At 42.3% G+C, this 14,209-nt stretch overlaps 2 protein-coding genes across 5 annotated transcripts in view; one reads left to right on the top strand and one right to left on the bottom strand.

Annotated features, from left to right (window-relative positions):
- LOC131682835 (protein hu-li tai shao) overlaps positions 1 to 14,209 on the top strand; it is a 249,325-nt gene that overhangs the window by 27,407 nt on the left and 207,709 nt on the right. The window lies entirely within an intron of this gene.
- Positions 2,755 to 7,922, bottom strand: LOC131680024 (uncharacterized). The gene is made up of 2 exons (XM_058960758.1): positions 6,026 to 7,922; positions 2,755 to 5,882 (listed from the first exon to the last, which is right to left on the bottom strand). Exons 1-2 carry the CDS (start codon positions 7,920 to 7,922, stop codon positions 2,755 to 2,757), a joined length of 5,025 nt encoding a protein of 1,674 aa, XP_058816741.1.

Genomic DNA, 14,209 nt, shown 5'->3' with positions numbered 1-14,209 from the left:
ATCGAGGAGGCCGAGAGGGATTATGCGCCTTTTTTATGTTATATGTTTTTTCATACTCTGCACCTGCGCATACCAACGCTAAACCACTGGTCTATGCGCGGTGTCGTGGCCGACTGGCGGATCGACGTAGATTGACTTTTGCTGTGTGCCATGTTTGCAAATATTGTTCTATTGGTGGTATCCGTGGACGGGGCTCACGGAGGGAGTCATTGTGTGTCCATTTATCGGCCGACTTCGTCATCATGCATATACTAATTAAATTAATTTAATAATTGAATTAATTTAATGATTAAATTAATTTAATAAAGTAGAATAAGTAGAAACCTATTAATTGTAGCTTTGTGATAATCGCAGTTTTTCGTACTAGTGTACAACTGTTATGTGCTAGTCGTATGTCTATCTATGTATGTATTCGTCTGAGTATTTGTGACAGTTGGGTCAGGGAATGGATGCAGAGCTGACGTATATGATAGAATAGTGGCTGATACTTCTGGTGATCAATCTGAGTATTTGGTTCTATTCATTCGGGAAAGTCGGGTTGGATAAATTAGGGTACAATGAATTTAGCGACGCACGTGAGTCATCCATTCCCAGCCAGCATAGCATGATGAAAGTCTAACAGCAAGCAATTGTCGTTAATATAATAATATTAACATTTGCTGCATTTAGACGAGTTTGATTGCATGTTGTATGTGTTTTTCTATTCTACTTCATTAGTATGTTTCTTTTGTACATCTATTAGTTTGCTTTTCCATTATTGATGTATACCAGAATAGTATTGTTCAATTTATACACTTCTAATTAAAGCTCTTTGCATCTTTTTTTCTTTGTTTGGCATGTTATGATTCCTTTTATTAGTATATCTCTACTATACGCAATCTATACTCATATAGGTACGTACGCTCGTGGCCTTCGCGATAACACAAACCTGACCATGCAATTGCAATAATCCACGTATACTTGCGCCCGCGATTTCGCCTACATGAAGACTGCCGGTAGTTAAGTAAACGTGGCATCTTTAAACTTCCAAATGCGGTCTCAAACGTTAACCCACCACTCGCGCGATCATGAAACGGTCACGTCCGAAAGTTTTACCAGTCTGGACTAATGCCTTCAGTTGAACCAATCAAAAAAGTGACGCTCATATTCACTAAACAACACGTTCCATGGTGACATGACCTGGAACTCAAGCTTTTCCATAGGGAAACGGACTACCATCTGTACCATACACTAAAAATTAAGCATCAGATTCACGGTCCGCGCGCGATCAAACAAGAATACACGCTACATCATTATAAAATCAAAATTATACACGCGAAGTCACATACACGTGACAAACACGTTAATATACAAATGCTTCGCGACCATCCCCGGCACCTACACCCACGATCTCGTAAACATGATAACATCCCGATGATAAAGTGAATGTCTCAGCTCCTATAAATTTTCAAACGCAGTCTGTTACGTATCGGTTTCGTAACGTTCTTATGGTGGTGGTGGGGCCACACTGTACTCACCAGCTATTAGGGTCGTTTCACGGTTGTCTCCGGGAGAAATTCACACTAGGCGGACTTTTCTTCCCACACTATGGTCACTGAGCGAATCGTAAATAATTTTCCCCGACTCGGGTAAAAAAAACCCAAATGGTTTTCTTTTTTTTTTTTTGAATGAATGCCGACTTCAAACGCGACTACTTCTTCCCGAGTGCCAGTTTTAATTCCGTGGAATGATTTTTCCAAAGGCCAGAGGAATCTGTCCCACGAAATTACGTGACTCTGAGGAAGTGAGCCTGTCCGTTTTTAGTCTCGCGCACTCACCGATGTATCTGTCACAATCAGGAACGATTCAATCCATCCATCAATCCCAAAACAACTGTGAAAGTTTCACTGTCGAAATTGCCTATAATGCGTCAGAATAAATGCCGTTGCTGCATTGGCTGAGTAGAATTATTGATCGGATACGCTTCAAATTGCGGAAAATTACCAGAAAGAAATCAGACGGAATTTGACATTTCTTTTTGCTACCATTACCGTCACAAGCGCTATCCTTGGACGAAACATCTAACACTACCGCTTACATACCGCACACACTCACTCAGAATTCAATTTGCTAGCCTTTCATTCCTCTTCATTTACACTCACATTCATACCATAAATAACACTAAACACTAACTTTTAATTATGCTAGGGGCCCCTAAATTTAAATTTGTGCTTTACCGGACTCTTTTTCAAGAGTCGGAAAGACTATTACTTTTGTGAAATGGTTAACTCATTGCGAACTTCTTTTACTCTCTCGACATGCGAGAGAAAACTAGATGAAGTTACGCAGAATTAACCCATTCACGCTTAGAGTGTAAAGTCGACTTAAAACTGGCGGCGGGCAAACGTAACCCCGTCGTAACCCAGCACAACCTTGTCGTCAGATTGTCTATTATCCGATCTGTCACAGCTACTCATACTCAGCTGACTAATGTTGATTGTTTATGTAGTGATGGAAAATAGGATGATTCGTGATGTTGGTAAGTATTTTTGGTTGCTAATTATGTTTTTTTTTTTGTTTTGTTTTAGATTGAACGTCGAAGTTTGCACCGTTATCTTTGAGATCGGTGGAGGATACCGGAGGACTCTGAGTGTTGTTAGATAGTGCAGCTGCCTTTTCGTTTTATTTGGACGTGCGAATAAATTAGTGTTTCAGTTTTCTTTTTTTTTTATACTTTTTTTCCCGAAATCGTACAGCTGCAATGCGGAAATTATGCTAACCAGGTTTTAGATGGGCAGCCGGCCAAATCCCTAAACTTTTGCCCTTCAAATCCTCCAGCTCATAGGAGGACGACCCAATTTTTGCCTTGATGCGGCATGGGAGAAATTGTTGGCCGTACTTGGCATTATAATTCTGGGCCGCACTTGACGGTTTCATATTTCTCCGATACACCAACTGGCCGTCTACAAACGATTTGGAAAATTTTCTGTGACGTAAGTTATAGCGATGTTGGGAAGCATTGTGAGCTTTCACCAGATTTTTGCGGACAAGGTCGTAGATTCGCTCAAACATTTTCGATCGTCGTTCTTCCATCTCTTCCGAAGTCAGCTTTACATCGAGACGGGTGAGTAAATGATCGGTGCCAACTTCAGAGTACTCGTGACCGTGATTAATGAAGTATGGTGTGAATCCAGTCGACGAGTGAACACTGGTATTCAAAACCATCTCGATCTCCGACACACGAGTGTCCCAAAGGCGTTGGTCCTCCCTCACGTATGTCCTGATAGCAGCATTGATAGTTCGGTTGACTCTTTCGACCGGGTTTGCCTGTGAGTGATATCGTGAGTTGAGCCAGTGGGCAACTTTGAAACGATCCAACAGCTCCTTGAACTCTTTGGAAATGAAACTGCTTCCGTTGTCAGTGATTATCACTTCAGGAACCGAGTTTCTCAGGAACCATTGGTCTTTCAAAATCGCACACATGGGGGCACTACTGACATTCCTCACAGGCTGAACCATTACCCATTTCGAAAAGTAGTCACAAACTACCAAAATGTGCTGACTACCGCGACGAGTGCGAGGGAGAGGGCCAATGAAATCCGCTGATACGATCTGCCAAGGGCGGGTGGCAATTTTCATGTTTCCCATGGCAGGTGCAACAGGGACGGAAGAAGCTTTGACTTCCTTGCACATTCCACACTGTTGAACGTACCGCCGTATTTCAACTGCCATCTTAGGCCAGTAGAATCTTTGACGGATCCGTGCAAGGGTTTTGTCGTAGCCTGGATGAAAGCAATCGTCGTGGTACTGTCGAAGAATATTTGGAACTTCGGTGGGCGGGGGAATCATTTTCCACTCGAAGCGAGTATCACAGGGATTATCGTTCACGGTGATAAACTTGAAGAGTTTACCATCGTCGATCTTGAAGTCTACAAAATCATCGGGCCGGCGAGCCACTTTGTCGGACATTGACGCGTACCACGACGATTCTTGAACAGCTGCGATGCTTCGCGAGAGGGCGTCCGGAACCACGTTCTCCTTGCCCTTGCGATGCTTGACGGTCATATCGAATTGCTGCAGATTCAACGCCCATCGGCTGCATCGTGACCCGACCTTCCATTTTGTACTGAGTATATGGGTCAGCGCGGAAGAATCGGTTATTAGGGTGAAATGATAACCCTCAATATACCCACGGAATGCATCGATGGCGAGAATGGCTGCAAGCGCTTCCTTTTCTGCGGCATGGTAGTTCTTCTGGGGCGTTGTCAGTTTATGGGAGTAGAATGAAATGACCCGCTCTACCCCATCCTGTTCTTGTGTGAGAACCCCAGCTACCGCCACGTCACTAGCATCCGTTTGGATACAGAACTCCTTGCTGAAATCAGGACTGCCCAAGACTGGTGAAGATATCAGCCGCTCTTTGATTTCGCAAAATGCCTGTTCGGCGTCATCGTTCCAACGGATGGTTTTCGTTTTGCTTTGCAGAAGGTTTGTGAGTGCAGCGGTCACCCCGCTAAAGTCTAAGATGAAGCGCCGATAGTAATTAGCCATTCCTAGGAATCTCCTTAGTTTTGTTACGGTATTGGGCCGTTCGTATTCGACAATAGGACGAACTTTTTCCGGGTTGGCTCGAAGACCGTCGGTATTAAGGAGATATCCCAGGAAGGGAATCTCAGACACTCCAAACCTAGACTTTTCGAGGTTTATGCTTAAGTTTGCTTCCCTTAAGCGACGTGCAATCTCCACTAGAAGGCGTTCATGGTGTTCGAATGTCTCCGTCACCACAACAATGTCGTCGAGATAGACGAAGACGTACGGTTCAAGCATCCCATGGCCCAGGACATTGTCCATCAGTCGTGCTAACGTAGCAGGACTGTTGATCAACCCAAAAGGCATCCGTGTGTATTGGAATAGCCCTTTACCCTGTACACAAAAGGCCGTGTACTTCCGCGATTCTTGGTCCAGTGGAACCTGGAGAAACGCTTCAGACAGGTCTATCGTGGACAGGTATTTAGCCTTGGGAAGTTGACCTAAAATTCGACCGGGATGAGGCAACGGATAAGCATCCCGAACAGTCCGCTCGTTAATCTTGCGCGCGTCCAAACAGAGCCGAACTTTGTTGGGCTTGATGACCGGCACACAGTTAAGCGACCAATCCGAGTTGCTCCGTTCCAAAATCCCTAAACCCAACAGTCGTTTCAGCTCGACGGCTACCAGATCCTGCGTCTTCGGAGACATCACGTATGGAAACTGGCGGACTGGTGGTTTATTTTTCCATTCCTCTCCCAACACGATACGATGCTGAGCTCGGTTGGTCAGGGTCAATTTCCCTTCTTGAGCAGGAAGGAAAAGTTTTTTGACGTTCTCGATCACCATAATTTCATCATCGGTCAAAATATTTGCAGAACTAGGGTGTTCGGTAATAGATGCCGACGCAGTGGACTCAATCCCTCCACAGTTTTGCATCGCGGGCTGAATTTTGAATTTCCTCCAAAAATCCATTCCGCAGATACAATCTATGGACAGATTTGCAACTACCAAAGTAGGAACTATTTTCACACATCCTTGGAAAGCAAATGGAAGATGGGCCTGACCTTGAATTTGCAGTTCATCTCCACTTGCAGACCGTAGAATCACGTTTTTGGAGGGACGATGCAACTTTTTGTACTTCAATTGCGAAAAAAGGGTTTCGCTGATAAGCGTATGATTGCTACCGCTGTCCAGAAGAGCACGTACCGGGTAACCATAAATCTTTACGTGTACGTACGGCCGGTTATCGTGGGGGACAGGGTAGGTAATTTGAAGAATTTCCGTAGACTCTGGGTAAATATCTCTGGTGGCCTGCACCCAGTAAGGGGGAGGCGTACATTGAAGAAAACGGTCTTGACTTACGCGTTGGGTGTCTGCGAACGACGATTTTGGTTCGCGTTTGGTCCGTTTTTTAAACAAAACGGGCAATAGTTAGTCGGAAAACCGCGAAGACCGCACGTACTGCAAAATATGCCCCGGGGCTGTCTACACATCGCTACGTGATGACCAATCCTACCGCAATTGTAGCAGGTATTGGCCGGTGGGGGAATGTGCGTGTTTATCAATTCTTCCAACGTGAACTGCGGACGAGAATTGAACCCAGATGGCACCGCGACCGGATCTGGTCGGGCGGTATTTTGAGACGAATTTTGACTCGTTTGGGTGTTCGGTAAGGATTGGTTGTTTTTGTTGGGAAGTTGATTGGGACGAGACGAATTAGTGGATGTGTGTGAATTGTTTCTATTTTGGTTGACCTGAGACACTGCTGCGGTTTGATCTATCACCTGTTGAGTCTGGGTTTGGTTCTTGTTTTTTTTCTTCGAATTGTTTTCAGAGCTTTCGACCACTTGGACATTCCTGTCCGTCCCGAAAACCTTGTTGTATGCCGAGAAATTTAATGCATCTAATTTCTGTCCAGCAGCAACAAGTGTTTCAAGGACGACTATCGGAATAAATGTCATTTGTCGCTTGTAGTCTACTCGCATATTCTGCTGTAGAATCTGTACTTTTTCGTAATCGGGAATCTGAACACTCATGGTTCTGAACAGTTTCTCGATTTCGAAATAGTACTCGTGGAAAGATTCATGTTTTTGTTGACGACGCTGGTAAATTTTCATTTTGATCAACGCGTCCAAATCAGGGTGCATGTAGGTGCGTTTTAATTCAAATACCAAATGCTGCCAATTCATCAATCTACCAGTGGTTCTTTGTGCCATATACCACTTGAGCGCTGAACCAACAAACAAATGCACAGCCGACTCGAAAAGCTCGACCTCCGACACATGCTCAGCTTGGGATAAAGCCTGTACAATTTCCAGAAACTCATTTAGCTTCAGCCCTTGATCGTCACCACTGTATTTAGTGATGTTCCATTTGGAGACAGGAAGAGTGTGACGGTTGTGGTGCGGTGCGGGGTACGGATTGTGTAGAACACCACTATACATGGGAGGTGAATTTCGTTTAGGGAAAGATGGGATAGCCGAAGCATGGTTGTACATCTCGGGATTTGCTCCAGTAGGATTAGAAATTCTCGTCGGATGATAGGGAATATTGTATGTATTGTTGGGAATTGGTATATTGTTAGAATGTAATGTACGATCTGGGATATTTTGAAAATTATGGTAACTAGATGAAGTATCGAATGAATTGGAAGGCTTTGTTGGCGGAAAATTATAGTTTTGAAATGTTCTGAAATTTGTATCGGGGTGTTGTGAATATGAAGTAAATTGAGCATGATCGGGAAGAGTTTGAGTTACAGCATCTTTTACTTCTCTTCGTCGAGCTAAATCGGCTTCTAGATCCGTAATTCTCGCTTGCAACGAATGGATCCAGTCAAGGTCATCCTGACTAAGAACGGAAACTCTCGGTCTAGGATTTTCATCTGCTTTGTCTGCATCCAACAGAGCTAAAATATCATTTCCCTCTTGCTGATCACTCTGCAAAGACGAAGCAGAACCCCGAAAGAAATGTTCAAGAACCTCCGCTAATTCAACCACCGTATTTTGCAATTGACTGTGCAAGTTGGGCGACCCCCGCGAGTCCCTCAACACAGTCACTAAACGCATACCGACGTGTACCATTCTAGTGGAACAAACCTTCTTTTCCTCATCATCCTCCTGTTCCAAACACGATTTCAACTCGGTAAACTTATGCGTACAAACCTCGACTTCCACAGTAGGATCACCCACTACTCTTCGTGGGCATTTTCCCGACGGATCATCCCTTTCCACCTTCAACTGGTCTCGCAGCCACTTGCGTTTTCGTGAGCGATCGAGACCGATAGACAAACTGACAGAACGGGCAGTCAATTCATAATTCAGTTCATCGTCGGCTAAAAACTCCACACTCATATCAAAATACCAACCTTGGATCAGCTCACTAGCTTGATCGAATGTGAGCTGTGCTATTGCCATTGTATAAAAAGGCAAAAAATAACAAAATTATCACAAACCACAAATAGTTTTAACACCCGCTAGAAAAGTAAACAAAAACCCGACAAGAAACAAATGTAATGGTATTAGTAAATGTCAAATTCAATCCGATCAATGCTACCTGTGTATGAAATATGTTCAAAACAAACGATCAATTTTTCTACTCAAGCACTAGCAAACGACGGCGTGCCAGATATACAATTTTTCATCACTCGCAACAATTCGCAATTCCACTAATCATAATTAAGTTTCAGGATCAACTTCAAGTTTGGATATCGACCCAATGACTTAGCGATTAATGAAGTGAACAATGTGAATTGAATTTCTCCGGGAGACACAACGAAAAAGGGATTTGCTTCTGGTCTTGGAAACAAATCACTTTTTCTTTTATTTTGCGTTGGGCGCCAATTATTACGTATCGGTTTCGTAACGTTCTTATGGTGGTGGTGGGGCCACACTGTACTCACCAGCTATTAGGGTCGTTTCACGGTTGTCTCCGGGAGAAATTCACACTAGGCGGACTTTTCTTCCCACACTATGGTCACTGAGCGAATCGTAAATAATTTTCGGCGGAAACAAGTACCAAAAAGGACTACACTATAAACAAAATGGACGACACAACTTGTATATATAGACCATACACTATTTTATTTATTAATACTATTTTTTTTTAATCTCGGAGCCAGAAGGGCTATTGAAAACAGTCAAATTAGTTTTACTTGCGCTTTTATTTGATGAAGTTTCCTTCTTCGTACAACGTTGCGGCCGTGATGACGTTGGTCGACTTGCTGCTGGCTGGATGCGGGGCGGGCTTCGATGTTGGTGCAGGAACTGACGGACGATGGCGACGGGGGACTCCAGACGAAGCAGCAACTCGGCCTATTTGTAGCGGAGGCCTGCGTTTCACTTTTGGGCCCGGAGAGTGGTACAATGCGCACTTTATCTTCTACACGAGTGTCTAACACTAAGTCGAGTGGGATTTACAGCGTTTTCGGTCTAGTAGAGCCTACCCTCCGGTACTTGGGTACTGGCCTCTACAATGGCGTAAAAATCTTGCCAATCACTGACCGTTCTTGCACTCGCGTCGTACTAGTACACTACACAGAAACCGGTAACCACACTTATCCCACTCGACTGGCCGGACAGAACCTTAACGTTCGTGTGGTGGTTCTGAACGGCGAAAACAAGATCCTACGGATCAGCTTATCACTGCACTTTTTTACGTTGGAAACGCGCGGTCACTTAGTAACGGTGACAATCGCTGCTGCTGGTCTTCACTCCTCCGGGCCGATGACCTATTAGAGACCGCATTCCTTTTTCGCGGTAGATTTTATTCTTGCCCTGTCCGTTTTCCAAAATATACCCACCGCGCCTCCTCGCATCCCACCCCGCATTTGATGACGGTGATGATGAGATGACAGGACGATGACGGTTGACATTTACAAAAATTTTATCGTTTTGGTTGGTGTCACGAAATATTTTTAGTACAAAAGCTATCAAGAATATTTAATGTGCGGTACTTGTTTCCTTGATTATTTTTTTAAATATTGAACAATTATAACAAAAAAAATATAATAACAAAATGAATAATAAATAAACAACCAAAATAAATAACAAATATAAATAAATATATGAATAAATAAATAAGCACATAAATATATAAATAAATAAAGAAGTAAATAAATCTCTGAACAAATAAATAAGGAAACCTACATTTGACACCAACCTGGGCTATTAAGCAGAACTTAAACGCGACTCAAACATGCAAGCACGGAGTAGTAACGGTTTGACGTTTAAATTCTACTTAGACATTTACGAACAATAATTTCAAAGTATAAACAAAGAACAGGCGTCGTCAAATACACGAGATAGACCGTACACTGTTATTTATTTATACGACAAAAAAATAACAATATTTACAAATATATACAAGCTGGGCTCAGTGACCAAAGCGACGATATTGTGACCTAAGAAATCACAGGTCACAAGTCTCAAGCGTGAACCTAAAAACTCCCGCACTCGCACGATCATGAATCGGTCACTTCCGGATGTTTCTATCCTTGATATCAACAGACTAGGTCCTTGCCTTCAATTTGATCAATTAAAAAAAGAAAGCTCTCATATCCACTGGACACCACGTTACATGGCGACATGACCGAGGACTCTAGTGATATGGGGTAACTTACTCCCTGTCAGAATGTGAATTGTACACCAAAAACTAACCATCCAAGAACGCACACGTATATAGGAAATGCCACGGTTACAAAATCCAGTCTTGTACACGCGAAGTCACATGAACGCGAGCACACGTGACAAACACGTTAACGTACGAGCGCTTAAGCCCTTCGCGATTAACAACGCACACCTACGTTCGCGATCGCGCAAACTTCATAACACCCCGGTAGTAAGGAGAACGTTTTAGCACTCACGAAGTTTCAAACGCTGTCTCAAACACGAACCTACAAACGTCCGTTTTCGCGCGCTCATGGATCGCTCACGTCCAAGAACCATTACTCTCTGTCCTAATAACTTAGGTCCATACATTCAGTAGGACCAATCAAAAAATAAAGCACATATCCACCAGACAATACGTTCCATGGCGACATCACCGGGCACTCTAGTGATATGGAAGATCTCACACTCTTTTAGCATCTTAGCAACAAAAAATAAAGTATTAGACTCACGGTCTGCGCGCGATTATCCAAGAACACATGCGAATATGCGAAAGGCACACGGTTATAACATAGAATTTATACACGCGAAGTTACATACACGTTAGCACACAAGACATACAAACGCACACGCGATCGAACACGTTAACTACAAATGCTCGAGCTCTTCACGATGATACACGCGATCGCGAGTCCCTGAGCCCGCACATACCTGAACCGTACAATGAATATCACATTCAGAATCACGGCCCGCTACAATTGGCCTAATGCAGTGTTTTAGTGGGCGACATTGCCTGTCTTGTCTGCAAATTGTAGTATGTGATTCTGACGGGGAGCCCTTCCGATAACCTAGCTCTACAGCAGCTCCATTAGGACAACTCTCGAAAAAAAATATCGAATAGATTTGTTTTCATACCCCGATATTCAAAATCGGTTTATTTTTGCCCCTAAATTAGCAGTAAAGCAATACTGTGGATGAAAAGGTCTCCTTTTTAATTAGTGAAAATGGTAAGCGGGGAATAAAAATGCAAAATGTTTAATATCTCCGTCATTCATGAACGGATTTTTTCGATCTATAGCTCGTTAGAAAGGTATTTTTACAAGCTATTTATGTGCAGTTTGTGGGACAGCATTGATTTGTTCGAATGTTATTTTCTAAAAACCTGCTGTGCTTTGACAAATATCTCAGAAAGTAAACAACATGCCGAAGAACAAAAATAATGTGTCAAATGGTCTTTCATTTGAGACTAGTTTCGTTAAGATCGGTTCAGCCATTGCTGAGATAATTACATGATATTTTATACATACATGCTTACACACATATAGGGGAAAGTGGTCGGTTGCCGGCACTGGTCGGTTGTCGGCGCCCATATGTAGCTTTTGACAGAAACCAGACATGGACATCCTGATAAATATTATTTGTGTGTTATATTAGTACTATCTTTTTGTGCCGATTTCTGAAGCAAACGGACTCGAATCTTCTGTTCTACAACCAACACATTCAATATTTTTTGTGTGTTATATTAGTACGATCTTTTTGTGCCGATTTCTGAAGTTAACAGACTCGAATCTTAGAACAGAAGATACCAATACATTTTTTGAACAAGTGAAACTCTACTTAAACGTTTTTTTTATGATTTACCTAGTGTTATAGAAAGAAGTAAATCGATCGAATAAGTATGCGCATTGAATATTTATGATGTGAATTTGTTCTACTTTGTGACTCAATATTGAATGGCACCGAAATTTTCGCGACAATTTTTTATCAGTTTTCAAAATTATTACTAAAATCGGTTGTCGACACCCATACATGGTCGGTTGTTCGCACCCCATTTTTTGGTGGCAAATGCTCACAATAACCTAATCAATATGTGTATTTTGGAACGGGCTTTACGAATAGATACCAGAGATCGATCTTTGGCACCATTCTGAAAACCAGGAAGGTGACTTCCGGTTTAGCGTTTTACATTTACATGAAGAAAGCCCACCTGCTCGTGTTTTCACCGCTAGGTAGCACTGTATATACCAGATTGTCACGACCAGACAATTTGTTAATGGGGGGCAGTTTGCCTGTAGCTTCCCTCCCCCTTTGGCTGACTTCTATCTGGTCCGTCTGAAGCTTTGGTAAAAAAACCTGTTTTAATCTACCTAGCGGTGCAATTGTGCCTTTCTCAATCATGAACACGAGAATGTTTGCGTTGTTTATATTCATTAAAAGCAAATATTACATTTTATTATTGTACATGACATGACAAATATGTAAGAAAAGAAATCTTTCGAGTTATAAAATTTTGTAAAAGAAAAAACAGCCACGGTAATATTAAACCGAAAAAAGGTGCGAAATCGGCCAAGTCCAGAAAGTCTATCTTTATAAAAAAAAATCGTGATAACATAAAATCTCGAGGTTTCATACATTTTAAAGATGTTTGGCATCAAAAATACGAATTCGATTTTTGAAATTTCATGGTCCCCCCTTTGAAAAAAAATTAAGTTCCGGCTTATATGAGAATTTCATATGTGACTGGACGGTTCAGTCTATATTTCCGGAACCATATAAGCGATCCATGCGAAATTTTATAGACATCTGTGGGTATAATATAGCTATCATTTGGGACTAAGTTTGTGAAAATCGGCCCAACCATTTCCGTGAAATTGATATGAGTGTGCTAGTTTTGAAAGATGGCCGCTTTTCCCGGGCACTTCCGGAACCGTCTATGGTGGTCAATGTAGTCAACGAAAGTTTGTTTGACCGTCGATGACCTAGAAGTGCAAATTTAAGTTGTTTGAGAGACATTTTAGCGAAATTTTCACCTTTTTTGCTTTCATCGGAGTATCGGTTTGAATCGCAATTGGCTATGTGATCGCACGCCACAACCCGTAACTCCAGAACCGGAAGTCGGATCGGGATGAAATTTAATAGCCATTTACGGGGGCGCAATACCTTTCATTTTGAGACTAAGTTTGGTTGAATCGGTTTAGCCATCTCTGAGAAACCGATGTGACTGTTATTCTGAATTTGGATACTTCCGCCGGGGCTTCCAGAACCGATGATAGTGGCCAATGTGGCCAAAGAGACTTTGAATGGATGTTAGTGACCTAATACTACAAATCGAAGCAGTTGTGGTCTCATTTTGGAAAAATTTTCACCTTTATGCAATCATTGCAGAATTTATTAAAATCGACATTTTCTGTGTGATCATTCTCACCACCCTGTAATTCCGGAACCAGAAGTCGGATCCATCAGAAATTCAATAGCAGTCTATGGGAACGTTGTATCTTTCATTTGAGACTAAGTTTGTCAAAATCGGTTCAGCCATCTCTGAGAAAAATGAGTGACATTTTTGGTCACATACTCACACAGACGCACATACACACACATACATACACACACATACATACACACGCACAGACATTTGCCGAACTCGACGAACTGAATCGAATGGTATATGTCACTCGGCCCTCCGGGTCTCCGTTAATAAGTCCGTTTTCAGAGCAATTGCAATACTTTTCTATTGAGAAAGGCAAAAATAGACTGCCTGAAACTAACTCAATTGCAGCAAATGCGATCCATCAGTACTTTATCAAGGCGTAATATACGCACTAGTTTTTCACATAGGGTGATGAGCCCATTATCGCTATGTTTCTATTATCACGCTACCCATTTGAAGCCGTTGGTTAGAGCAGTGTCTGCCATCTTTGTTTAACGCATTGAGTCAAATGGTAGGGCAACAATAAGGGCACTCGATTCGTGTTTTCGTTGCGCTCAAACACGATAATTTCACTGTTTTCAGCGCATGCATGTTATTATCTTGATACTTAACAACGAAGCAAAGCTGTTGATGCCAATTTGTACGCACTCCATTGTTTGTAGGCCGAGTAATTAATGAATCAGTGAGGCGCCCTCCTTAGTATGGTGAAAATAGGCACTTCACCCTACACATATTGTGGTTCTGATGAAGAATGATGTTCATAATGTCTTTGATGGTTGTTGCAATGAATAAATTTTCCTTTGAATTCTGATGATTATCAGTCATATTTTTCCGTTTCTAGTAAATTTTCTTAGGGTGCCGATAACCGACCACATTTTTCAAAATGGTA

This window comes from Topomyia yanbarensis, chromosome 2 (assembly GCF_030247195.1).
Source record: "Topomyia yanbarensis strain Yona2022 chromosome 2, ASM3024719v1, whole genome shotgun sequence".
NCBI lineage: Eukaryota > Metazoa > Arthropoda > Insecta > Diptera > Culicidae > Topomyia > Topomyia yanbarensis.
Note: the sequence above shows the minus strand (reverse complement) of the source record. Positions and strands in the feature narration are given on the sequence as shown.